The following is a 26692-nucleotide window of genomic DNA, read 5'->3' as shown; positions in this document are numbered from 1 at the left end:
CTGTTTTGTAAGTGTGAGTTTACTACTGAGTGCTGTGTTGCTCTGTGGTTACTGAGGTGCTGACAGGATCTTCATTTGACCAGGTAGAGGTTTACTGAGCGTTAACAGCTGGTTAGTGGGTGTGGTTTGGTGACTTCTCGTGAGCACGATTATGCAAAATATGTCTGCATGAATTACCATGAAACTTGGCAGGAGGATGTGATGGAGGAAGAGTGTTGGCTCTTCTTTTGGCACTAACTTTTACGTAAATAGTTGGATCCAAACTGCCCCTCGGGGACAATAAAGACTTTTATTGCCTCATCATGGGACAGGGAAGGATCCATTAAACTCTGCCGGGATCCGAATCAGGGGCTGAATCCAATTGACATTTTCGCTGATTTCCCTCAGAATTTTTTATCTGATCTTGATTAAAAAAAAGAAAAGGTCACATTAAGAGAACGGATACTTCAGAGGGTGTTTAATTTGGTGCGGCTGGATTTCGGGGGCCTCGGCCGATCTCATGTAATAATAATCTATTCAAATCTGAAATAAATCCCCCCATACGAGTGTTCAACCACTAAACTGTATTTCATGTAGTTTAACACAAGACGTGCACACACTCACAGTGCACGTGACCCACTTGTTCAAAGTGCAACACGAGGACAAAATGTCCTGCTCCTCTGTAAACCAACACTTCCTCATGTCTCACACACCACTGGGGATATGTTTTTTCTGCTGCCTGCGTTTTCCCTCTCATCTCTTTTGTAGGATGCCACTGGTTTGGGTTTCTCTGATGTGTGTGTGTGTGTGTGTGTGTGTGGGAGGGAGGGGGCGGTGAAACAGGCAAAGGGATGTCGTTCTTACAGTCTCTCCATTTTGGGATCAGGACAGGAAGTGGACTCAACAGAGGAAACATGACACCCCCTCCACCACCTCCCCCCCTCCCTCCTTCCTCGTACTTTTTCTTGTATTCCCTCTTCCTCCTTTTGTCTGTCCCCCTCTGATCTGTACCCCCATCCACAGGATAATTTCTGTCTTTTTCTCTTTGGTTACATGGATCTCGCAGGCTGCCACGTGTTTGTGCCGTGTGTGTGTGTGTGTGTGTTCAGGCCTTAAATTACATTCTCCTCACTTCCTGTGTAAATAGATCCACGTTGAAGCAGTGATTTGTGAAACAACCCGGGTCCATGTGTCGCCCCCACGTTACATATCGGAGGCTCGTCTGATTAAAAGTCAAAGCAAAGGTCAGACTCCGCTGGGTGACGGAGATCTGACCCGACTCCAGCTCCTCTCTCACGCCCGGCGGCCTGATGAGCTTCATATTACATGATGTGGAATGAAGGCCCAGGGTTTGCCTGCAGGCTGAACACCAGTATGACATCACTGATCAGGAGCCTCGACTCTCTCGCTTTCCGGCTTTTTGCTTGTGTTCATAAATACTGATTAAACCGCCCCGGGACATATTTGAATTAATTTTTTTTCTCACACCACATCTTGAACTCCAAATAGTTTTTTAAACTCCTCTGTTTCCCCCCCCACCACCATCCTCCTCCTCCTCTCTCGCTCTTTCCCCCTCTCCAGCTCCAAAGGGTCCCGACCTCTTGCTTTACCACACGCACAATCAAACACACACAGACGCCAAACACTGAGAAAATAAAGAAACAGCATGTCAGCAAAAGGCAGTGTATTTCACCACAGAGCACAGAGCCAAGGCAGTGGGAAACAAAACAGAACAGCCGAAGACGTCCCCCTCTCTTCATCCTGCTCCACTTTCAAAGTCTGTTTATTTGTTTCTCTGCCTCTCTCTTGTTTTCTTTCCTTCTTCCTCTCTGGTCGTTTTTTTTTTTTCTCTTGGATACATCCAGTGCAATGACGACACTTACAAAAAACAAAAAAAAGTTGCGCGTGAGTGGAAAAAGGTAGGTTAGTTAACGACACACGTTTTACAGCAACGTTTACAGTGACAGTGATACTGTTCGACCGAGTGGTGTTTGTATTGTAAGGTTAACACACAGTGTCAGGCAAATACTTACAGAATACTATGTACAGGAAGTGAAAACGTGCTCCAACGGGCCACAAGTCCCGATGAACACACACAAAACAGACACAGGACACAGTTTGATACAGTTTGATAATAATAAGGCTCGTGGAAGTGCTCATGAGTCGTTCCCCTCGGGGCTGTTTGGATTTATCACTCGGCTGTTTCCTTGCGGCTGCTGCGTACCAAAAATGCTAATCACTCCATATTAGTCGGGAACTTATTTCGAGGATCCAAAGATTCAGGGTTCGAGCTGATTTAACATATTCTGGAAAACACTGGCTTCTGATTGGCTGAGGGGTTTGTTAAAATCACGTAAAAAAAAGGAACAAGTCCAACATGGCAACAACCGACAGTTTAACCACCGGTAAGAAATCAGTGCACAAGGTTCGTAAAACTGCAAGTAACCATAGCAACAGTGCTTTTTAAAAATGTATTATTCTCTACGCTACATTACCAGCGAATGCTAACTTTTCAACAGGCATAAATAAGGCTGCAAATAGTGATTATGATCAATAGTGGTTAATCTGCTGGTACTTTTTTCGATGACTTGCTTCGATGAGTTTTTGTCGCTCGGGGGGGGGGGATCGCAACAAGCTGTGAACACACCACCGAACTTTTGAAGTCGATAAACTTGCCAACAGTTCGTTTACTGCCGTGTTCTCGGTCTTGTGATGAATCTAACTCGACTCTCGCTCTCCTTTTCCTCTCTTTTTGGTCTCCACCAACTCCTGAAGGAAATATCAGGCTCTAAATCCTCCCCTGTCTACCGGCTGTTTTGTTTATACAGTGAGTTTGTCGTAGTTTTTTTAAATCAGGGGCCTTCTGGCGCTGGAAACTCTTCAAAAGCAGCGACGCTGACCCACATCAAACCAAAACAAAGAGCTGGAAGAAGCTGAAATCCTCTGATGACTGTGGAAATCAACACTGTGTGCTTCATACTAAGTCATTTTGTCATTGGTAAAATTCAAATATTCACGAGTGCAGCTTTAAAATGTGGGAAAACAGTGAAAGAGCCAAAAGTGACGTCTTCTGACTAATTAGATGAAATTAAAATGAATGCCTGAGAGGCTGGGACCTGCAAATGTTTACTGAGTAATGACTTATTATTCATTGATGATCAAAATGATAGTTATTGATATTTCAGTCTGATTAATCAACTTTAGATATAAGGAAAGACTTTTTGGGGACTCACACGTTATGACTCACGTGTCCCTGATACGGAAACTATCAGATGATAGAGAAAAGGATCTGACTGTGTATCATCATCTGCATAAATGAGATGACTTCCATGTGTTTTTGACTCAGTCTGGCTCGTTTCCTTCGCTCGCTGTGGACTTCTCACCCCGACTGTTACAGTCAGGAGAGAATCCAAAAGTCCCAAACTGTGCCAGAAACATGGGGATAAAGTCATCGACAGTTCAATCCTGTCGTTTTCTGTTGTTCCCTTTGTGTTTACCGGACAAAAGACAAAAGGGGGATGCTTACGATCTTCCTGGGGTCAAGTCTCGGCTGTTGTGGAACATATATAATGGGATGATGGTGGGAAACAGGAGAAAGACATCAGGATAGAGATTAACCATAATTCGTGTGTGTGTGTGTGTGTGTGTTTCTTTAAACCAAGACGACTCTCTAATTTGACCGTCTACTGTTTCAGCTGGAGAGGGAGGAGACGAACAATCTGACCATTGTGCCAGAGAGACGAGGAGAGGCATAGGAAAAAAAAAAGAAAGAGCGGTACAACTTGTTATCTGCAGCTGTTCATCTCTTGTGTGATGGTGGGATGAGGAGAGAGGAGAGTAGCGGAGGGGAGATGAGGAGAGAACAGAGAGCACAAGACACATTCACGTCTTTCCCTCGGTTAAAGATCATTGACCGGAACACGTGTGCAACCTTATCAGATAACGCAGCATATGACTGGTACGAGCACAAACCCTCTTCCCCTCCGTCACATGTACATTAGGTTCTTTCTTTCCTCCTCGTTACGTTCATGAACTCCTGGTTGTTGCTTCCACAGCTCGATCGTTCCATCAGTCTGACTTGGTTTAGTGACAGGGTTTGTCATTATTTACATCCGAGAAAACCCACTTTCAGTGCTCATGTCATGTAGTCGGGGCTTTTCTCTTGTTTCTCTCTTCTTTTCTATACATTTCTCAACATGTATATTAAGAACACTTGAGTGCTACGAGTAGGAGAAGGTGACTGTCTTTCCAGCGATACACACATTTGTACAGGTTACACAAAGGGTCTGACCCTCACAGTTTGTCCACAGGGGGCCGACGTCCACTTGATGGTTCCACAGGTTCAGAGTTCAGTTAGATCCTCACCGAGGGTCAACTCCACAGGTTCATATGTGTCAGACTCAGGCCTGATTCACGTCTGCCTTCACAGTTCACAGTCAGAGAAGCCGTCGTCTGCAGCGTGAAGGTCACTGCAGCATGATATCTTTGAGGTTTTCCTGCAGGATGGTGTCCTTGACGGCGTGGAAGACAAAGCGAATGTTTTCCGTGTCCACCGCCGTAGTGAAGTGGTGGAACAGCGGCTTCCCCCGGTTCCTCCTTTTACGACTGAATGACTGCACCAGAAACGCCTGGAAGGAGCAGAGCGGGGACGGTTAAGTAACTGAGTTAAAGTCAGCTTTCCGCAGGGAAATGGCACAGATACAAGAGGCCCTGTTTCTGTAATCAGGGATTTCTCGTGGAGAAAGCACACATGGCCAAATCTATGGATAGCAGGGTTTCTAATATGCTGTTGACATGGACACATTACAACTTCATATTCAGAGTATTTACTTCCACATAGCAGTAGTGATAATATGCAAGTTTCCCAACACCCCCAACTATTAGCAAATTTACAGGTGACAGTTTACAACAGTGAATGTAAAAGTGTTGATGAAAAAACAGCCTTCATAAAGAAAAGCAAGCTCAGCGTCAGAAGTCACCTCACGTGCACCGGCCATGTGTGGAAAGAGGAAGTCGATTTGCAGTCGGTTGCTTAATTGCAGAAAAGATTATAAATAGGGAACAGCTACGGTGAAAAGCTCGAGCAAAGGATTTCTTTTCTTGGACTGATGACAAGGTGGAATTGTTTTCTGACCGTAAGTGTTAACAACGCTTTGCCTTCACCGCTATCGTAATGAGAAACGAGCAGGAAGCGAATGCAGGTGATTGTGTCGTCATTTCTTTCTGCCTCAGTTTAAGACTGAAACGCAGCCTCAGAGTTTTCAATCTGAAGCAGAACCAGCGTCATTTCCAAACTTGTTGGACGTAATCGTAGCGACAGTGACGCGCTTTAAAACTGAAAGTGTTAATGTGGAAGTAGCCTGGTTTGTTCAAAAGTAGAAAGAGGTGACAAAGCATCACAGCGATCAACGACTAAAGAGCTTCACATTTTATTAAAATGACTTTCCTTCAACACACTTCAGCTTTTTGTCTGTGAACAGTTTTAACAGCAAGTCGCTTCTACACAATATCAAAGCAACGATGTAGGTACAGCTGACCTTTGAATTAGATCCAAGATCAGCTTTGAATAAACTCGCTTAGCTACAAAGGGCAAGTAACGGGGGACAGAAAGTGTAATCTAAACACAGTACAACCAACAGCAGGACCACAAGAGCACAAACGCTGTAAAGTTTAAAAAGTACAACTTAGGCCCGTTGTCTGGTGGCGATGTGGAGTAAAACATCCTGAAGAGGTAGATCTCATCAGAGAAGGTTATATTCCGAACTCTCCCACGGTGGTGCGTTCAACAATGACATTTCAATAAAATATGAAGCTCTACAGGCTGTGATTGCTTTGTGTGCCACCTTTTCTACTTTTGACATTTGACCCATTTGAGGTTAAAATATTTCATCAATATTAAATTATTTTTTAAAACAATAATATTGACCCCCTAACCCCAATTTCCTGGTCTGAACCCAAACCCTAATAAGCCGAAAGGTTCTATCAAGTGCCGGCCTATTATACTGAGAACCACGCAGTCGTCCCGCGGAACAGAAAACCCTTTTCACGAGTTCCAAGAATAACCGATTTCATCATGAGCAAATACAGAACTGGGGAAAGTTTTCAACTTCCCGTTACGTGCTACAGAAATGGGGAACACAGGACTGTGAGAACATAAGACATTGGGAACATAGAGTGTCGTAAAGATATGATTTTCGGAACGTAGGAACGTTGGGCAAATAGGATCTTAGAGATATGAGACGTTATAGGACGATATAGGAACATAAGACATTAGGAACGTGTGAGCGTGGAAACATAAGAAATTGGGAAAATAAGACAATGGGAGCACAAAATGTATTGAACATGGGAGTGACCCGGTTGTGTGGGCGTACCTGAACGTCCTCTAGCCTGCGATGGTCTCCTCTGAACTCAGGAAAGTTCTTGCGGATGTCCACTGTGCGAATCTTTTCCACCAGCAGGTCGGTTTTGTTCAGGAAGAGGATGATGGACACGTTGAGGAAGAGCTTGTTGTTGACGATCGTCTCGAAAATGTTCATGCTCTCCACCAGACGGTTTGTCCTTCGATCCTCCATCAAGACCTGGAATCACACACACACACACACACACACACACACACACACACACACACACACACACACACACACACACACACACATACACACGGTCTTGTGTTATTTTTTGGGTTTTCTCTGCACAAATTAAGGATTTAGTCGTCATCATATGACTTGTTGATGTGAACTAGAACCACAATCAAGTTCCCTCAGCCGACCACAAAGAGAGCTTTGTGTAAATCGCAAATCTAGCGTCTCTCTGATGTTTCTTGTCCATTTTGTATCTGTAAAACTCAGGAGAATAATGATCGGACTGTCTGACTAACCCCTTAAAACCACCACGTCAATGTTACATGACCAGAAGTGTGTGTGTGTGTGTGTGTGTGTGCGTGTGTGCGTGTGTGTGTGCTGGAAGGGGTACCTGGTCGTACTCGGAGGACGAAACCATGAAGAGTATGGATGTGATCCCGTCAAAACACTGAAACCACTTCTGCCTCTGAGACCTCTGCCCTCCGACGTCCACCATCTTGAAAGGAATCTTCTTGATGACAAAGTCGTGCTCGACGATTCCTTTAGTCGCCTTCCTCGCAAACAGAATGTCCTGCTTGCTTGGCCTATAGTTCTGAGAATTGGGGATAAACATTGTCTGTTTTTTCAGTTTTTCTTTCCTCTGGCGTGTTTATATAGGTGATTGTGGATGTGAAAGTTCTGGAAGGTTTAAAAAGATTGTTTCCTTCAAGATATGACAAGTCACTTTGACTCACCGGTTGTCCAATCCGGTCCAAGTTATCCAGGAAGTATTTCACCGACTCACTCTGCAGACAGGAAGAGAAAGAAATCACAGCTGAGTCGTCCTGTTTCACATGAACAAAGTTTTAAAAGACAAATTACCAAGTTGAAGAGCTGAATCTGATCATCACAACAGTTTCATTTTTTGTGTGTTTTCTCCTCATTTCCCCCTCATGTCGTAGAAGCTGTTAGACTGTGGTCAGTGATTTAATAAGACATCAGTCAGTGCAACAGAAAACATGTGACCGAGCATAATCATACCAATCGCATCATATAATTTCTAACATACTGCGACGCTTCTTTTAATGGGCAGGCCTGATCCGTATCAGTGTTCTGAATGTAAAACCACGAGCCGGAGAGAGACTCAAGTTATGACACTGAATCATAACAGTCTCTCTGTTTGTATGAGCCACGTTCTTATCAGTGTTGTCGCTAATCACATTAAGTTACACTGACGTGGGTCTGTGACGCCGTAAACAGGCATTAAAGCTGCATTTATCAACATCTCTATCGATATCATATTCCTGGACCTCAAACTTCACGCTGGTCCAGCTTGGTTCCAACAGCAGCCGTTGTTATCACCACCGGGGAGGTTGTGTGTGTTTGTTTGTCAGCAGGATTACTTAAAAACTAATAGATCAATGTACTTTATTGATCCCAAATTGGGAAATACAGTATTGTGTAACAGCAGCACAGAGAGCGAAGAACAAAACACTGAATACAAAAGACGCCAAAATAGACGGGCGTGCAAATGATATTTCCCAGGTAACAATTCATGGATCTTGATGAAAACAATCAGGCATATTTAGGAGACTTATATCTCTGAGTGTGTGTGATCTGGTGCAGCTTGGTTGAATTCAAGGAGACTAGTGTTGGTACAGTATGTTTTCTCCTGAGTAACATTCTAGTTATTCAATAGAACAAAAAGCTCTGATTAACCCAAATCAGTGGCAGACACACAAAGAAACACATATTTCTCTCAGGACTGGTGGAGACCGAAACAAAGCAACGGGCACATTCGATATTATACAGGGAATTATTATCAGTCACTACCTCTTCCTGTGTGTTAATGTTTTCACTGGTGAAAAAACAACTTGAATGATTTTCTGCAGACTTGATGGAGGAACGGGTCCTGAGTCTGGTAAGAAACCACAACATTTAGGGGTGGATAAGGACTTTTTTCACTTTCTTTAATTGTGTTTTATGACAAATACACAATTTAGATAATCAGACAACTTCTTTCTGTCTTAAAAAGAAGTAGACAATCACGTGTCAGATTGTTCGGCCTTGCTGGAGGTATATGTGCTATTCTAGTTTGGATTTGTGTTTTGTGTGAATAGTCTAAACCCAGTATTCACCCTCTTGTCCGCTCTGTGTTTGGTCTCCACCGACTCCTGAGGGAAGAATCTGTCTCTACCAGCTCCTCTTTGTTCCCTGTGTCTTTGCTGCCTGTGTCTGTCTGCGGTTTGGTGATGACCACGTAGTTTACAGTGGGTTTTTAAAGATTTTTCAACTGAAAACATCTCACTGCTGTGACACTGAGGGAAGCAGTGAGAACGAACCATCACAGTAAACTTTCTGACAGGCAGACGAACAACGAGCTGAAAGTCTCTATAAAGCTGTGCACAAGCCGAGCGGCGATAATTCTCCGTGGCTTCTTCGCCATAAACCACCCGCTCACAATGTCGCTTTGAGTTCTGCAGCCGCGTTTTTATGAAAATATCAATTACAGCCACTTACAGACATCAACCGAGTTCATTTCATTTTCCTACAGCAGGAAAATAAATTAGCTGACTCTTGAAACTTGAGTTGTCGTCCATCACAGTGAACATAAAGTCTGCCTTCATTCATGTCAATGCCACACTGTTGTTGAGTGGTAATGTGGTTTAAGTGCAGGCTGATCGTCGCTGTAATGGATTACACAGCTCAAGGGAAGTTTTGAGAGGCTGCTAATTGATTCTGTGGAAGTAGCGGGAGCCTGGAACGGAGGAAAAACTTGGGAGGTTTCAGTTTTCTAAAGCGCAGAGTAGTTTGATGTGGTGTCAGGTTTACGTCATTCGTATAAAAGGGGGACAAACAATGGTAGCAACTTCCCGAAACTAAACCTTCAGTCCGTATTGATACAGAACACATAAAAAACTGAAATATTGGATTCCTGAAAATAGTTTAAAATTGAATCTCGTTCTTCCTCCCTCTCACTCTCCAACACACACACACACACACACACACACACACACACACACACACACACACACACACACACACACACACACACACACTCAACAGGAAACAGCTGTGTGTGTGAAAATGGTGGGGAGAGGCCTGGGGAGGAGGGAGGGATTAGCGAGTCAGACAGAACCGAGTTACAAAGTCATTTTAGCAGCACCATTACTCACACACACACACACACACACACACACCCCCCCACACACACACACACACACACAGGCCTCACTACAATACAGCATTGTTCATCTTCAAACTTTTTCCCGGCAGCAGATTTTCACTTTCTGTCACTTTGACCAAACCTTTTTGATGTGGCTGTTAAATTAATCACTGTCGTCGCCGACACAGTGTGTTGTGTAACGACCAGGAAACGTGACCCCCCCGTGCGGGTGAGACACGACCCCGTGACCCCGCCGCTGACCCACAGTGTCACTGCAGCAGGAAACAAAGCCAGACGCTGGGATTGGTTCAGCGGGACGAGAACAGGACAAGGGGCGGGTCGGAGGGAAGAGCAGGGAGAGGGGAATTCCCAGAGATGAGGGGGCACGCAGACACAGACGTATGTGAGCGGACACACACACACACACACACACACACACACACACACACACACACACACACACACACACACACACGCAGATCTTTTCCACTGACACAGAAACTAACCATCAGCAGAAATGAAACAGCCTGATCATTCATTCAGTGGAAGCATTAGACGAAATATCAAAATAAATTATTTTTATTCAAGGATGAGTTTTAGTGCCTTGTAATGCAAATCCACAAGTAGTAAAACTAAAAAATACAGCTTGTGTTTGTGTGAGTGTGTGTGAGTGTGTGTGTGTGTGTGTGTGTGTGTGGTGTGTGGTGTGTGTGTGTGTGTGTGTGTGTGTGTGTGTGTGTGTGTGCGCTGAATAAGGCAGGAGGAATGTCTCCATTCATGGCTTGAATGGGCAGATTAGGGGCTTTATTACGGCACAGACCTGAATAAGCTCACATTCTGCGTTGTATGTTTGTGTGCGTGTGCATGGCTGCATGCATGTGTGTGTGTAGCCACAGGTAGTCACTTGCAATGTGTGTTTGTGTGTGTGTGTGTGTGACTGGGTGTGCCTCTAAAGTTCGACCACTGAAGTCTTTCACTGTGGACCACAATGAAATATTAACTCACAGCAGGATGAGTAATAATCCAGGGGGATATCTAATCATTCATCCATTGGTTAATGTTTTATTTATGCCCATCACAGTTTCCCAGAGTCAAATGTGACATCTTCAACTTGTTTCAAATTTTCACTCTGAACAATAATCCAGTGTTCAAATATATTAAATAAATAGATAGATCTATGGATAGCTGCTGGATTTCAATGGTTTATTATTTAAATCTAACATATCACTCACAGAATCCTTGATTTCCTGTTGTATAGTAGTATCTGATTCATTTAACTAAAAAGAAAATATGCTTAGTTGTTTTTTTAATTGCATTAGAATTTTATCTCTTTTGTTTAATTTATGTTAAAACAAGTTAGAAAATATCAACATTTTACGTAAAGAAACCAGCACTACCAGCAGTTGTGTAACTCAGAAGTTTCTTTGGTGACACAACTGATATGAAAATGAGACTCAAGTTGTAGGAAACCCAAATGATACTTTAATTGCCTCAGAAAATGGTTAAAATGTTGAAAAACTCCATCTCACAATGGTAAAGAAAGTGAAAGAAGAATCCTGGATCCGGCCCCTGATTCCCGTCTATGTCAAACTTTAATGGGATCTTCACTGAATCATCCTTCCTCCAAGAAATCTGTGCAGTTGTTTTTGTGTAATCTTGTGTAATCTTACAAACAAACAAACGGGCAGAGGGTGAGTGTTGAGATAAAAAGTACATCATGAACTCCTTGTTGATTTTATTCTGTATAACTAATCACAATCTGCTGAGAGCTTTAAAATACTTCTTGAAATGTGGAGCAAGCGTTTACACTAAAATAAAATAAAATGGAGTTCCTGAAGTGAAAGTAGAAAATCTGCACGGTGCTGGAGCTGCTCTCTACCCCTGCGTACATGAGGATGCTGCCACACCCGAACCCAGAGACAGAGAACACTCGCAGATAAAATAAGATAGTTAAATCAGGGAAGTACAGCTCCTGTCTGACAGACTCACAGGTTGAAATCTCATCCCCTCAGACATATGGACTGAGAGCATGTGTCCGTGCATGTGTTCACGTCCTTGTTGGGCTTCGGAGTTTCACAAAGTCTGAACTTGTGCCTCCTTTGCTCAGGATGTCTGCGCCGCTGAAGACAACAGCCACAGTTGAGCATCACAGCTTGATATACAGCCTTGTTTTTGTCAAGCACAGAGGAGGGTTTGGTGTTTATGTCCTTTATCCAACTATGTGTTATCTGGGTGTGGTGCTGGGAACACAGCGATGCCTGGCAAGTAAACAAAACGCTCACATGTGCTCACTGTCGGTTTATTTTTCTGTCTCCGCTTGTCCTTCGCTCCGTTTTCTCTCTGCCTCTCGGCCTCAGTCTGCTTTCAGACATGAAGTCCGGTAGATGTGTGGATGAGACGCAGGTCGGAGGCGTTCAGACGAGGGTTGGGTATCGATGCCCGAACCGTGTCAGAGCCAAAACGTGTTTCTTATTAAAAAAGCTCTAAACGACATTTTTTAGTTGCTAGGGAAAATTTGAAGTGTACTGTTAACAGTTTGAAGTATACTTAACTTAAATATACAAATATAAATTTGTATATTTAAAAACACCGAGCATCTCTCTGCTTTCAAATGTATCTGTGTCTCCAGATGCTTCTTTAAGTTTCTCGTCTTCCTCCCTTTACAATAAAATCGTTTTCCAACACCTTTCGACTGTTCAGCTTTTTGTTGTCGCGTCACCAGCTAACTGTCGGCTAACGTGACGTGCTGCCACAGCCAGGTAGAGAGGGAGTTGAGGCACAGAATATCTGCGTTGTGATTCCATCCTGTAAATAGAGACCGTGTAGGAACCGGGCATGAAGGAGGCAGAACATGACGTCTATACTCTGCTGCAGGATTCACTTTGTTTTGTTTACAGCACCAAGATCTCACGTGGGCTCACTCAGAACATTTTACCGGGGAGGCTGGCGGCAAAGTTCCGGGAAACATTCGGAGCAACTGACATCGGACATCTGCGTTCGATGTCTTATTTGGACTTCAGTGCACGTCTGAAAACAGCCTCCCCATCCCCTCCGGCTCATCTCTAACTTTCCACTCCCTTCCTCTCTCCGTCTCATCGGACGCTCTCTGTTTTTCTGTCGCTCCTCCCTCTCCCTCTGTCTGCCCGTGGCTCCGCTCCAGCTGTGCCTGGGAAAAGCTGACTGTGGTATCCCCGGAAAACCTCTCCGAGAGCGAAAAAAGGGGGAAGAAGAAGAGAGAGTGTCTAACTCAGCATATTTTATCCACAGAAGACTTTGTTTTTCTTGCTTAGAGAGAATGAGGCTGGTGATTCTCTATATTCTACTTATTGTGAAAGAATCCCCATGTGAATCTGAAGGGGGTCCCAGGGTATAAGTGGTGAAGTAATTTCCGAGAACAGCTGGATACTGTAGTTTTTTTAGAAAATAGAAACCAAACAGGAACATAGTGCTTTTTTTTTCACTTCTATTTTCAGTCACGGAGCCACAAGGGAATTTCTGTTGTTTTCTCAGGTCTTATTCTCATAATTGTGTTAATTCGGACTCTGGGTCACGCTGACGTTGCTCAAGGCGCCTTTCACGATAGCGTATATTGGGGCTTCCTTATTTTATTTCCAAATGAAGTCAAACATTTTAACATAACCCTGAACAAAGAGCAAACAGAGATGCTATAACCCCTGGGTTCACATTACCCTGCTCATTAACTGCACAAAGATCTACAACCTGGGAAACTGGCCAGCTCGCTGAGCAGCTGCCCGTTAATCTGGGCTCATCTACGCATGCTTTGTTTACGTATTTGTGGCAGTGGATCGCTGTCGGATTTTCGCACAAGGTGTAGAAGCAAACAACCGAAGATTTGTTTATGTGGTTTTGTTTTTGTTAAACCAGTGGCTGGTTACGAGAGAGATCATTACAAACAGCCTTTAAACCTCTTCAGGACATTTTTCTAATATTCATTTACCTCTGCAGACACAGAGTCGTGCTATGGACGAAACGATATATACATATAAAGGTTTCTTATGAATGCAGTGTGTAAGTTGGACATCCAAACAGTTAGATGTGTTAACCGATACATAACCAATCTATCAATTATCCATACAGATCATCTTTTGAGGGTCACTGGGACGAGTCAACCCTAAAATGACACTGGGAGAGACTATACTCTGGACAGGTCACCAGTCCATCGCAGGACACACAACCACTCACACTCATATTAACAAGAGGCTGCATGTCGTTGGACTCACACTGGTCTCACCCTGGTCGGCCGGTGGGTTGAAACCATAGACTGTAAATAAAGATGGACGACCCATCCCCACTGTCTCCTATAGCGTCACAGCCTTCTTGCCCAGGAGACGACATTAGGAGTCTGCACAGTAACGATCTAGGGATGGAGACGAGGTATCGAGTTCCCGCCGATACACACAGGACATTCCCCCCCCCCCCATTTTTATAGCATCACGTAACAAGATATGGCTCTCAACAGCCCCCTTATGAAACCCAATAGAAGAAATATGTTTTCATCAAGATCCATGAATCATTCTCTGACAAATCAAGGAAAATGTTGTAAAAAAAAATGCCTTTATCTCACAATATTAAACAAAGTAAAGAAGAAATCTTCCTCCCTGAGCCAATCCTCCGTCCTTCAACCCTGTTTCTTGTTAATTCGTCCTGTGGTTTTCTGCGTCATCTTACTTTCAAACAAACCACAACTAACAGACAGAGAAGACGGGGTGAAAACATAACCTCCTGTCATGAAAACCAAACTCAATTTATTTCATGTGTATTTTAATTCTTTAGCTCGGTCCACGTCCTGTCTGGTAACACGGAGGATCGGGGTTTATCACCTAAACTGCAGCTATCAGGGGGCGGTCGAAACATTTTGGTTTCACTTTCTGGGAGCTCTCATGTTGTCCATCTTTATTTACAGTCGTTAAATGGAACCCTGAACTGTTTTGCTGTTAAGTGAACCACTGACTCACAGGGAGCTGCTTTATGTCTCTATGACCATTTCAACTTTCAGACAAGTGTGTAGAATAGTCTATGTAAAAAGTTTGTAAAGCTCCAGGAAGCTTCTCCCTCTACATGAGCAAAATCCGTGAGACTTTGCTCCAGAGTGTTTACAGATGGCGTGTGTGTGTGTGTGTGTGTGTGTGTGTGTGTGTGTGTGTGTGTGTGTGTGTGTGTGTGTGTATGTGTGCGTGCTGCTGAATTAAAATAAACTGTCACCCAGTGCAACTCTGTGACTCACTGATGTGGTTTTAATATTTTTTGTTCAACAGTGGAGCTCAGAGGAATAAAATCAGGCTTTCTCACATGCACACGCACACGCACACACACACACACACACACACACACACACACACTGTTGGTTTTGTTCTTTTCCTGGGATTTAGAATAAGTACAGAATATTGAATGTGATCCTTCAGAGGCAGAGTGATGTGTCCAGGCCTGTGCCGCTGTCGCATACTAGGTTTATCACACAATGACTCCAGATAAGACAAGGCACTCTGACCCAGAGCTGTGCACTGACATCTCTCACACACACGCACACGCACACAGACACACACACACACACACACACACACACACACACACACACACACACACACACACACACACATACAGTATGTTAAGTGAGAGGGAGGCGGAAGTGGCTCCCGTCTGACTCCAGATAGTGTCGTCACTGATAAATGTGCAACAAGGTCAAAGGTCAAACTTAGAGCTCGGAGAGGACAGAATAGCTGCAGTGTCGCTTTCAACAAACAAACAACAGACAGACGGGCAGCCGGAGCCCTCACAGACACACACACACACACACACACACAGACAGACACGCACAGACAACAAGACCAGCTGCTGTGAGACATTCGCTATGTTGACAATATGGTTAAGTGATTATTCATGACATTCTGTGTCGTTAACAGTCTGTCTGGCCCCTTCACAGCACATTTGTACACACTTGTAGAAGCAAGTGGTTCTCCAGCCGCTCGGGGATTGAGACGAGTGAATGTGCCGCTGCGCTGTGAGTAAAGAGCTCGGAGGTTCTACTTTGTTTGAAATGCGTTAAACAAATAAATTCTGACCTGTTTTTGATTTTTTGGAAAACCCCACAGTTCAGTGGCTGTGCACTTTTCTAAAGGCCAAACACGACATCTCTATACTTGAACTTACTTGAACTTATCTGGATATACACAATGGCCACTTTTAACTTCTAAATGCTTAAATGAAACTTTAAAATCAGAACATCATCCTCCATCATGAGTCCTGCGTGGTTCTCTAAATGTTTGTTTGGTAGTTAGCAGGATTACGCATAAGCTGCACAATGTATTTTCATCTTTATCCTTCATGTTGTGTTGTGTTGTGTTGGTTAACATGGATTGTGGGTATTTAAGAGGGAGACTCTGTGTTTGTCAGAAGTTTGAGGAAGAACTTTGTGCTGGAAGCGTCAATATGGCAAATAAAATCCTTGTGTGTGCAGGTCAGGTCTCCTCTCTTCTCCAAACTTCTGATCGGATTTTATCAAACCCTTTTAAAATACATTTTCAATAACAAGAAATACTGCAGTATTTCCAGTCTTATCAACGAGACTATTTATAAAACAGATGGACAGGAATCCAAGCGGAACCCCCTGGTATAGATCACAATATTAGGGTTAAAAGGAAAAAATAATTAGACCGAAATCTACGAGGCGTTTCAAATCGGTGCAGCGTAGCGTGGCCGATGCAGCTCTGCAGGGCTCCACTTCAGCGGCTCCGCTCCCAGTCAAGAGAAAAATAATAATGACAGCTTTTGGAAAGTTGCCCGACAGTAAAAGGAGAGAGGTAAGATACTCAGAAGAACAATAAATACTTCCTCAGGCTTCACTCGGCGCAGTGCAGGTAAAACATTTCTCCCTTTTATCCAGTTAGCTCTTCTGAAGTTTACAGCAGACTGGAGATTATTAGCCCTGAGAAAACCGGCTGTGGTAAATCAGTTACCATGAAGATAGCTGCTGCTCTCGACCCCCGAAGGGACGAGGAATTGTTTCGGGAACTTTTATTCCTCACTACGAAAATAGACACAGTGCAGGGTATTTTATTAAGGGTTCATTTTTTGGCACGATTCAGCGTTCAGATTGAGAGGAATGAAGGGGAACAGCTGCGTCTTGGTTCCAGGACGTTGTTTGGTTTGTTTTAAAGGAAAAAAAACAACTTTTCATGAGAAATCCCATTTTCCATCACAGCAACACGGGAAAAAGTCATTATTAGATTTTCAAACTGATAACTTCGTTAAGTCCTGCTTGTTCATAGCTCGCTCGTTGGCTTCGTGACGGGTTCAATGAGACGTATCATGTCGGTGACTAATCTCTGAGTAAACGTGACTCTTGGTGCAGACGTCCATGGGAGGATGACTGGAAATGTTTTTTTGTCTCCAACTCTTCAAGGTCACGAAGGCCACTGAGAAGTTGATTGGAAAACAGAAAAACACATTTTTCTGGATAATATATGATCCGAGACATTTACTCCTCTAGTGTTTGCTTGACTAGATCATTATTCATCTACAAATATTTATATAGATATATTATATATATCTACAAAAAAGTCGATACTGATGTTTCTACCAATATATGTATTAAAAAGATATTTGGCAATGATTCCTAAGTTGTTGTTATCAAACACAAATGTAACTGAGGCCTGATATTAAACAGTTTTACCACAAACTTTACTGAAAATGACTATAATAAAAAGAATACAAAGATCTTGAAAACTATATTATTTTAATGACTTATTATGCAAACATATATACTATTTTTGTTTATTCCATCAAATGATAGTTTTCATGTCAGCGCATGTCCACAAACATAAAGATTAATACCAATATGTCTGTGAAAGGCTCATATCGGTCGATTTTATTGGACAAATGATAAATTGTTCAGTGGTTTGAGAAACGATGTTGGAAGTTTTGATACAGAACGATTCCAGGTTATGACATAAATAAGTTTTTGTTTTTCCACATTATTATGAATTCGTGGAAGAACAATGATTTCTCATTGTCACAGCAATCAGCAGATCACCAGTTACAACAGCTCATCCACCACAACCACCATCATATTACATCCCTAAAACCACATGTTGCAACTGGGAGTGCACGGTCACCAACACACAGGCAGAAAAGTCACTAGAGATTTCATCAAAACTTCTGAAAAATAAAACAAAAAGAGGCAAACAAAGCTTGTGTGTTGCTTAAAAATCACTTTACAGTTTCTCATTTTGCTAAATAGATATCATCGAGTTGACGGTGGAGTCAATAAAGGATGAATACTTCAGCTCATCTAACACAGGGAACATGGGAGAATGAACTGGGAGCCGCCCCTCCGATCTACTCACCAGTTGGAACTCGGCCCGCCGTGTGTAGGCCTCCTCTATGCCGGCGTCGGCCCACAGCGTGCTCAGTGCCGTCACGTACAGCTGAAACTCGCCGGGCTCCACCCCCGAGGCGCCCACACGCCCCTCCCACGACATCACCAGCATGCCTTGCTTCTCGTTCTCGCAGCTCTGCCAGCTGATGCCCAGCTTGTCGCGGGCGTCCACCAGCACACGCATTCCCTGCAGAGACACACAAAGTCGCACATCACACGTCTGGACGCAGTGAAGTGGTGAGACGGCTTCAAACCACACTGATTAAAAAAAAACAACCTCACGCTGCATGTGAAAACATCAACACTGTGTCGGAGCTTCACTAGTAAACATGGAGGAGCTTTAACAGGGGAGCACATGTCTCTGAGACACACACACACACACACACACACACACACACACACACACACACACACACACACACACACACACACACACACACACACACACACACACACACACACACACACACACACACACACACACACACACACACGGTGGCTGCTGGTGGTTTTCTGAAGAAAAGCTGGAGGATTGATCTGTGTGGGGGGTCTCCTGCTGACTGAACAAAGTTGCCAACACACACAAACACACACACACACACACACACACACACACACACACACACACACACACACACACAGATATATCCAGTGATTTGTATCTGCGTCTCCTTTGTGGAACTCACGTGTTTTGTTAGACATTTAGCGACAGTTCTTATTTGTACTTTGTACTATTGATACTTTTTAATATTCATTCCCCGCTCAGTTGTTTGTTGATCTTTGATACTGTTTTCTCCGTGTCTACTTTTACGACTTTAAAAACACTCCTATGCTCATATTCAGCTGCATAATTGAAATCTGGTGTCACTCTCCTCAAACTGTCGATTGCTGCGGCTCCTCTTTTCAGCCTCTGTCTCAAATTCATATCACGTAAAGGTCCAAAATGAACTGGGTCAATAAAGTTGTTTGTTAGATTGTCTATTTTATTGATTAATTGATGCCACAGAGGACACGGCTGCAAACATTATCTGTCAACTGTAAAGTGTTTTCTAGGTCAGTGAAGGTGAGGAGATGTGTGTCTATCAGTGACTCATGACCAGCTGACCTATCTCTTGTGCAATATTCAAGTCAGGTCAAGTTTATGTTTATAGTTTAATGTCTCATCCAGGAACTTTTACACAACATCAACAGTCGTACTTCACATTTTAACTTTAGAGAAATAAAGAAAAAACCCGAAAGCAAAAACTTCTGGTCCTTTCCTCCTCAAAGGCGTAAAAACATAAAAGAAGAAAAAAGAAAATGTGACAGTAAATTTCTCACCAATGTAATTAGTTTGTGGCACGCAATTTTGTGTGTGTGTGTGTGTGTGTATGTGTGTGTGTGTGTGTGTGTGTGTGCTCCTGCCATGCCCCTTTGTGACGAAGTGCTGTGGCAGGTTTTTTAAGTCCAATCCCTCATTTTTTACGACTTTATTTTCTTTGAGAGAAAAGACGACAGACGACCTAAACAACCCGAGGAAATCCCAGACTGTGACGAGTGTTACGCACACGCAACCATAATCTGACACACATGCACATCCAGCAGCGGCAGCGTGTTGGTGGCGAAAATTACAAACAGCGAGTCACTGTGCGGGAGCCTTGAGTCACATCCAGTCACGACTCTACTCATCTGCAAGTTCTTCCGTCTGAAAACCAACACGAGTCCTGTCAATACACTAATGTGAGTGTTTGTTGCATAATCCACTTTGTCCTGGTCTGTGTCTCTTCCTGCCTGTGTCTCCTCTGCCGGTAACAAGCCTGCAGATAGTGAGCGTTCCCCTGGAGTTTACATTTCTTCACCAAATAATACGACGGCGCCATATCAAGCTGACCAGGTCGGCCCCGTTTCAAATCCTCCTCCACACTCTGCCGAGAAATGCTGCCTTTTTTTCTTGCCCAAATTTGGAATAAAGCGAATCAGAGTATCCGTCACGTTCTCTCGTGTGAGCTGAGAGATCTTTAACAGTGAAGCATTTAGGTGATATTTTTTTATTTATACAGTATAATCTGGAGATGGCACATGCATGGGATGTATATGATGCCACTTTCTGAAACTTAAAAAAGCCTTTGGAAGGTTTGAAAAGCTTCAAATCTAATGAAAGAGCTTTTGAAGCCCTGTTGCCAAGATCCCAACTTTTCTTCAGGCTACAACCACACGTCTACATTTTTTTTAAACTAAAACAACATCTGTCCACATGAGCGTTCTGGCTCCGTATCAGTTTGAATCCCCGTCCACACTCACAGGCAGGGAAGCACGTATCACATATCACGTGTAAAAGACAGAATTTAACTGCACAACAGCTGTTAGCATAGACAACAGAGTCAGCAACACTTGTAATTGACTCTCCGTGTGGTGTTCTACACTGGGAGTTGTTTTCTTCTGGTGTCATGTGACCAATAATGAAGGCTACATCCAGACGGAAAAGACCCAGTCAGCAAAAACTCCAGAGTTTCCAACTAAAACGGGGCCAGCGGCATCTCCAGGCGTATCCGTGTTTGAGTATTCAAAAGAATACGTAGTAATGTGAAAGTAGCTTCGGACGATAAGCTTCTGGAGTTTCAGATCAGGGCTGAAGGACAACACTGCCAAAAATCACGTGATTTGCAAGCTTGAAAATCACGTGGACAAATCTCTGAAAGGTGAAAACCCAACTCTGAAATAACAGACGGCAAACAGGAATGTAAGTGTACGTCCGCAAAATGTCAAAATAAAGATTCACTCTTTCAAAACTCAACTTTCAATGTTTCAAAACTTTTTCTTCCAGTGTAAGTGCAGCAGTTTCAGACTATTTACAATTTGTTTTAAACCTTTAAAACACCTGTAAAGAGAGAACGACTGTTTTTAAGAAGGAAAACAATAATGTTTGCAGAATTAGTTGTGATTAGTGGGTAATTGCATTCCGGTTGTTATCAGTCAATAGAAAATGACAGATAAAAAAAACAGGAAATGATGGAATTCGTGCATAAACTGTCCTTTTTGTTGTTGTTATTCTGGATCTGTTGCTTTGGATACATGGTTTTTATACAGACGTCTAAAATTACCTTTATTCTGCTCGATTATTATCTATTTGTATAGTGAAATTTCACAACTCGTAATGTTTAATCCTGGTACTTCAACTCTTTATTCTCTGACTGAAAGTTTAATTTTGGCTTCCAGCTTTGGCCTGGTTCTCCATTTTGTGTCCTGCGTCCGTTCACAGGATGCAGCCTCTGAAAAGAAACACCGTCTCTGTCTGGGAAACGTCTACTGGACCTGTCGCTGTGTTTGACGTCTGCAGCAGGTGGAGCTCATAGATAACAACCAGACACACTCGTGTACAGGGAATATTTCACAAAGCTAAATGGCTTCAATTGAACCCGACCTCCGCCCTAAACTGTACCATCAGCTGTTCAAGGCCACAACATTCGGAGGAGCACATTTGGACAACAGGCCAGCCTCTCGGTATTTGTCTTATGGGTCACTGACCCGACATGAAAACCTGACATCTGCGCTGACCGCTTGAATTCTTATTCCTCATGAAGTGGTCAGTGGTGTCATTTCCTACAGAAGCTGGTTTAGAGAGTCTGTCTGATTCATCACTTTTTTGTAATTATGCAGCAGCTGCCTTCCTGCAGTGATGCTGCTCTGCTCTTCTCCCAGTAATACAAGACATTAAATCAGATCAGTGATCAAACGGATCAGTGTTTCTTTTGTGCTGTAACAGACAAATGTTACGCGAGTGGATAAACTCTTCAATATGTACAGAACTTTTCATTTCCCGTGGAGATCCCAAAGTTCACAAAGATGCCAAATACTCTGAGTTCTGGCGTTTCGACAGCGTAAATGAGGAGCTTTGCTTTACTGATAAAAATGTATGAAATGTATGAAACAGATTTATCTTAGACTTGTGTGAACATGTATTGTAAGTGTCAATTACAGGAGAGGTTGTCTGTATATAATTTCCAGTAATTTGACATAACCTTCAAACATTTCTACTTAGTTATGTGAAAGAACAACACGAGAGAAATGTCTTAGAAAGATGTTAAACGTGTATTGTTTTGAATACAAATGGATGAATCTGGAAATTTCTCACGTTCCCCCTGGTAGTGTCCCACGGACGTTCGTTTTAGAACCACTGAATAAAAGAATACAGTTAAATGCTAAGTTGTGTAGTCAACAAGAAGAGGTAGAGAAGAGTTATAAAGTTTGTGAACTGACGCATTAACGGACGCAGTAATTTCTATGTAAAGTTTGTTGACGTATCATTAACCATCAAGCAGAGCGTATTGAACTGAGCGACGCTGTGTTAGTCACATTTGAATTGAACTTTTTAGTTGCAACAAACAGAAAGAATAGGAGCTGACACAGTCTTGGTTTTACAGGGAAAGTTAAAAGAATTTCGCTGAAACGCAAAAATCAACAAACTGAACCAATTGCGTGAGACACAGACAAATTTCTGTGAACAACTGTGAACTTGTGACTTCACCCATGATTGATGGGGTCGGGCCAAAAAGCTCGGACGAGCAGGAAAACAATTATAACAGATAAATAAAGACAATCAGAGAAGGACAGATAAAGAAAAAACAGCTTAATGGAACAAGTCAAATCCAATAAGCTCCTCAAAGTTGTACACATTGGTCCCTTCTTGAGCTTAAAGCTGTTTCCTATAGTAGCTCACGACCTATACACTGTATGTTGTGTGCAGCCTGACTGATTGATTTGCCGCTGGCTGTGATTTTTCCTCCAACATTAGAACCAGCGGTGGTTTGGTTTTACTTTGATTCGTGGGAAGTGAACGCTTCCACTTGGACGAGGATTAGAGCGGAGCTATAATTACTGAGGCTGGAGGAGCAGGACCACACCTGAACTCAGCCTCTGTCATTCATTTTCCTGAGCCGAGCCACACCCACACACCTGTGTGTTCTCTGTCAGCCTCATCCCTCCTTCCTCCCTGCTCGTCCTTCTCTGTCATTACAAGCTCCCGGGAAGGAAGGGGGAGGTTGTGGGAGGATGTTGGGGGAGGGAGGGGGGGTGTTCGCCACACCAGGCAGGTGAAGCTGATCCTCCATCAATGAGCCAAACTAAACCAGTCAATTTAACCCAGTCAATTTAACTCAGATAAACCTATTCAAACTAACTTGTTCAAACTAACTTGTTCAAACTAACTTGTTCAAACTAACTTGTTCAAACTAACTTATTCAATCTAACCCTGTCAGCCTAACCCAGTCAGACTAACCCAGTCAATCTAACCCAGTCAGACTAACCCAGTCAGTCTAACCCAGTCAATCTAACCCAGTCAATCTAACCCAGTCAGACTAATCCAGCAGTTTTTAATGGAACCACGCTCAGTTTATGAGGTGAAATAGTGAGAAGTCCATTTTTATGTGTTAATCACTAATTACTGGGTCTTCAGCTCCGGGCGTATAGTTGCCAAAAATAGTTTAAATTTGATGTTATACGTTATTTTATATTACAGTAATTAGCAGTGAATCGATAGGTCGACTTACAGTCTGCTGGTGGGTCTAAGGCTGCAAAACCCAAACGCTGCTCTAAGCCACTTAGGGTCAAACTAAAGGGAAACTATCAGTCAATTGACAGGAAACTAATTGGCAGTAATTGGAGAGTGGATTGATCTTAATTATTCATCAAGCACAGAGGCCAGTCACTGGTTCCAGCTTGTTGAACATGAAGATTTGCTGCATTTCTTTATCGTCTCTGACAGGAAACTGACAATCTTTGGGTTTCTGACGGGTTTTTCTCAAACTAAAAAGCAAGACGTCAACAGGGAACTGAAAATATCAAGTTTCACACTTTTCTTACATCAGTTAGTCCAGAAAATAACTGAGAGTCAGAGATGGAAAGAATCATCTGTTTGTTGTTTGGTGCTTCTCCCTGTTTACTTGATTTAAATGTAAACACTTTTATATTTTGAAGTCCTCAAAAGAGAAAAACAACAAATCACGTATGGACTAAATAATTTCTGGATTAATTGGAAAATCAATTAAGTGATTGATTGTTGATGACATAACTTTTAGCTAATACTGTGTGTGATGTTGTTTATGAGATAGAAGTTTGTCAGGATGCTAAATGGTGACTGGGTGGGTGAAGAAATTAGAGGCCTTTACTATCAGGTTAATATTTTATATCATACTACAAATACACATACTTCTTTCTCTCATGTGTCAAAACAAGTACATTTACTTGCTTGGTTTTGCTGCTTCGATCTGCCCCTACGTGTCTTACATTGTGTTTAGATGGTGGTGGTGTGTGAGGGTATGTTGGGGGGGGGTCTCTGACAGGACCGTCCCTGTATGCTGGTGTTCGGGGCAGGGTCGTGCACACACTGCTTCAGCTGTGCAGAGGTCCAGGCTCTTATCATCCTAGTCTGGGCTGTGTGGCACTCAGGGCGGATGTGCTCATCCCTTAGGAATAGTCTGGTATTGTTAGCTGGTGAAGGAGGCCCGGCCATGACAGCAAACAAAGGGGGAGCTCACACACACACACACACAAAAACACACACACACACACACACACACACACAAACACTTGTCTCTCTATAGTTGTGAGGACACTCATTGACATAATGCATTCCCTAGCCCTTTAGGCCCAATGTTTGCATCTGTGTTACGCCGTAGGTACGAACAGGGGGCTACGCCATTGTGAGCATCCATAGTTGTGCGTAGGTATGTGTGCGTTGCTCTGTCATTACACGCATAATAGCTAGCGGCCGTAGAGTTTCTATGCTACTGCGTTTTTCCAGTTTCCCGGTCCGCTTATTTACAAATTCTCTGGCGTCTCCGTTTACCTCAGAACAATGACGAGTGTTATCATGTTGGAGCTGATGGATGTAGAAGAGCAATTACTTTCTCTTAAAGAAATCGCTCTTCCGCTTGGTCCACCTTTCGTCCGTGTCCGTTCCTTCAAGTCAATTCCAAAATGGCGGTGGCGAAGCAGGAGATTCCGGAAATCACAGAACCAATCACAGCTATGATTGGTCCGCGTTGATTGGTCTGCGTTGGGGAGGCGTACGTTAGGGTCCGACGTAGGGTACACGTCTACGCGTTGGCTATGTCGGAGCTACAGCGTAGATACAATGGCTTTACGCTATAACCTTAACCATCACAACTAAAGGTCTAAACCTGATTCTAACCCTAAACCCAGGTCTTGACCCTCAAATAACCCTGTGGACTTGTGAGGACCAGACCAAATGTCCTACATGGAAACACAACACTCACACCTCAGGATAAAAACATGTCAACAAACCTCAGTGTGTGTTTCAAGGAAGTTTGTCAAAGGAGTCAAATGAAACCACGTGTTGACAGATTACAATCAAACTAAACTTTGAGTTGTGAAGTTTGCTGTCAGGCCTCTGCCACTCTCTTTTATTTCCCATGGAGCCTCGGCACTTACCTTCAGTATGTTCTCATAGATGGTGTCCCGGAAGTCCAGCAGCGCCTTCTGGTCGAACTCTTGCCCGTTGATGATGCGCATCTGCTTGAGGAATGTGGACTTTCCGCTCTCCCCGGCCCCGAGCAGCAGGATCTTCACCAGCCGCCGCACGGCTCTCCTCTCCCGGGCGAGCATCGCGTCGATCTCCCGGCTCCTGCGCCGCGCCTCCCGCTCCTGCGCCGCGTCCCTCTCCCGGCTCCTCTCCTTGCTGCCGCCCGGCTCCCGGCTGGCGTCGGCCGGCAGCAGGCAGCGGCTCAGGCTGCGGACCACTCCCGACATGGCGGGTCGTGGGAAAATACTTTTCTTTTTTTTCTTTTTTTTTCAAACTGGGAAAAAGTTCACGGAAGAAACCTCCGCGGGGTGAATGTTCATTCTAGGATGCGTGGTCCCGGGTGGAAAGGACCCAGAGCGGCTACATCCAGCTGGCGGTCACACGGAGGAACGAAGAAACATCCAGAAGTTATCTAGTCTCCGACAAGACGAACCGTGTCCATCTTGGTTCAGAGCCACGGGATCCAGAGGAGGACACAAACCACAGCAGCGGGGAGAAGTTCCACTGGTCCCAGTTTGTTGTCCGGAAAACAAGATGAGAAGTAGAAGTGAAGTGAGTCCGTCCATCCACACAACTACTACACAACCACTACAACTGTACCACACACACTCACTGTGGGACACACACCCACTGTGACTCACGACTACACACTGACAGAGGGTTGTGAACTTGCACACAGAGAGGGGGTGGAGAGAGAGAGAGAGAGAGAGAGGGGGAGGGAGAGAGAGAGACAGAGAGAGAGAGAGGAGAGAGAGGGAGAGAGAGAGAGGGAGAGAGAGAGAGAGAGGGAGAGAGAGAGAGAGAGAGAGGGAGAGAGAGAGAGGAGAGAGGAGAAGAGAGAGAGAGAGAGAGGGAGAGAGAGAGAGAGAGAGAGGGGAGAGAGAGAGAGAGAGAGAGAGAGAGAGAGAGAGGGAGAGAAGAGGGGGAGACAGAGAGAGAGGAGAGAGAGAGGAGGAGAAGAGGGAGAGAGACAGAAAGGGGGAGAGAGAGATAGAAAGGGGAGAGAGAGGAGAGAGAAGGGGAGAAGAGGGAGAGGGAGGGAGGAAAGAGAGAGACAGAGAGGGGGAAGGGAG

At 43.8% G+C, this 26692-nt stretch overlaps 1 protein-coding gene across 1 annotated transcript; it reads right to left on the bottom strand.

The window, feature by feature from the left end:
- Positions 1–1648: 1648 nt before the first annotated feature.
- On the bottom strand, positions 1649–26285 carry gna12a (guanine nucleotide binding protein (G protein) alpha 12a). The gene is made up of 6 exons (XM_035180415.2): positions 25529–26285; positions 18069–18287; positions 7295–7345; positions 6952–7152; positions 6351–6557; positions 1649–4607 (listed from the first exon to the last, which is right to left on the bottom strand). The coding sequence occupies exons 1-6, from the start codon at positions 25844–25846 to the stop codon at positions 4446–4448; spliced, it is 1158 nt and encodes a 385-aa protein (XP_035036306.1). The 5' UTR covers positions 25847–26285; the 3' UTR covers positions 1649–4445.
- Between the last annotated feature and the right edge of the window lie 407 nt (positions 26286–26692).

The sequence above is a fragment of the Hippoglossus stenolepis genome, chromosome 2, assembly GCF_022539355.2.
Source record: "Hippoglossus stenolepis isolate QCI-W04-F060 chromosome 2, HSTE1.2, whole genome shotgun sequence".
NCBI classification, from domain to species: Eukaryota; Metazoa; Chordata; class Actinopteri; order Pleuronectiformes; family Pleuronectidae; genus Hippoglossus; species Hippoglossus stenolepis.
This window is presented reverse-complemented; position numbering and strand designations above follow the sequence as displayed.

Bases quoted from the DNA above. Each gene is read 5' to 3' on its own strand.
- gna12a (XM_035180415.2), bottom strand. From the start codon at position 25,846: ATGTCGGGAGTGGTCCGCAGCCTGAGCCGCTGCCTGCTGCCGGCCGAC. The intron at 7,346-18,068 runs GTGAGTAGATCG...TCCTGTCTGCAG, and splicing joins GGCGGGCCGAGTTCCAACTG to AGTGAGTCGGTGAAATACTT. The intron at 6,558-6,951 runs GTACCCCTTCCA...GTGTGATTCCAG, and splicing joins CGTCCTCCGAGTACGACCAG to GTCTTGATGGAGGATCGAAG.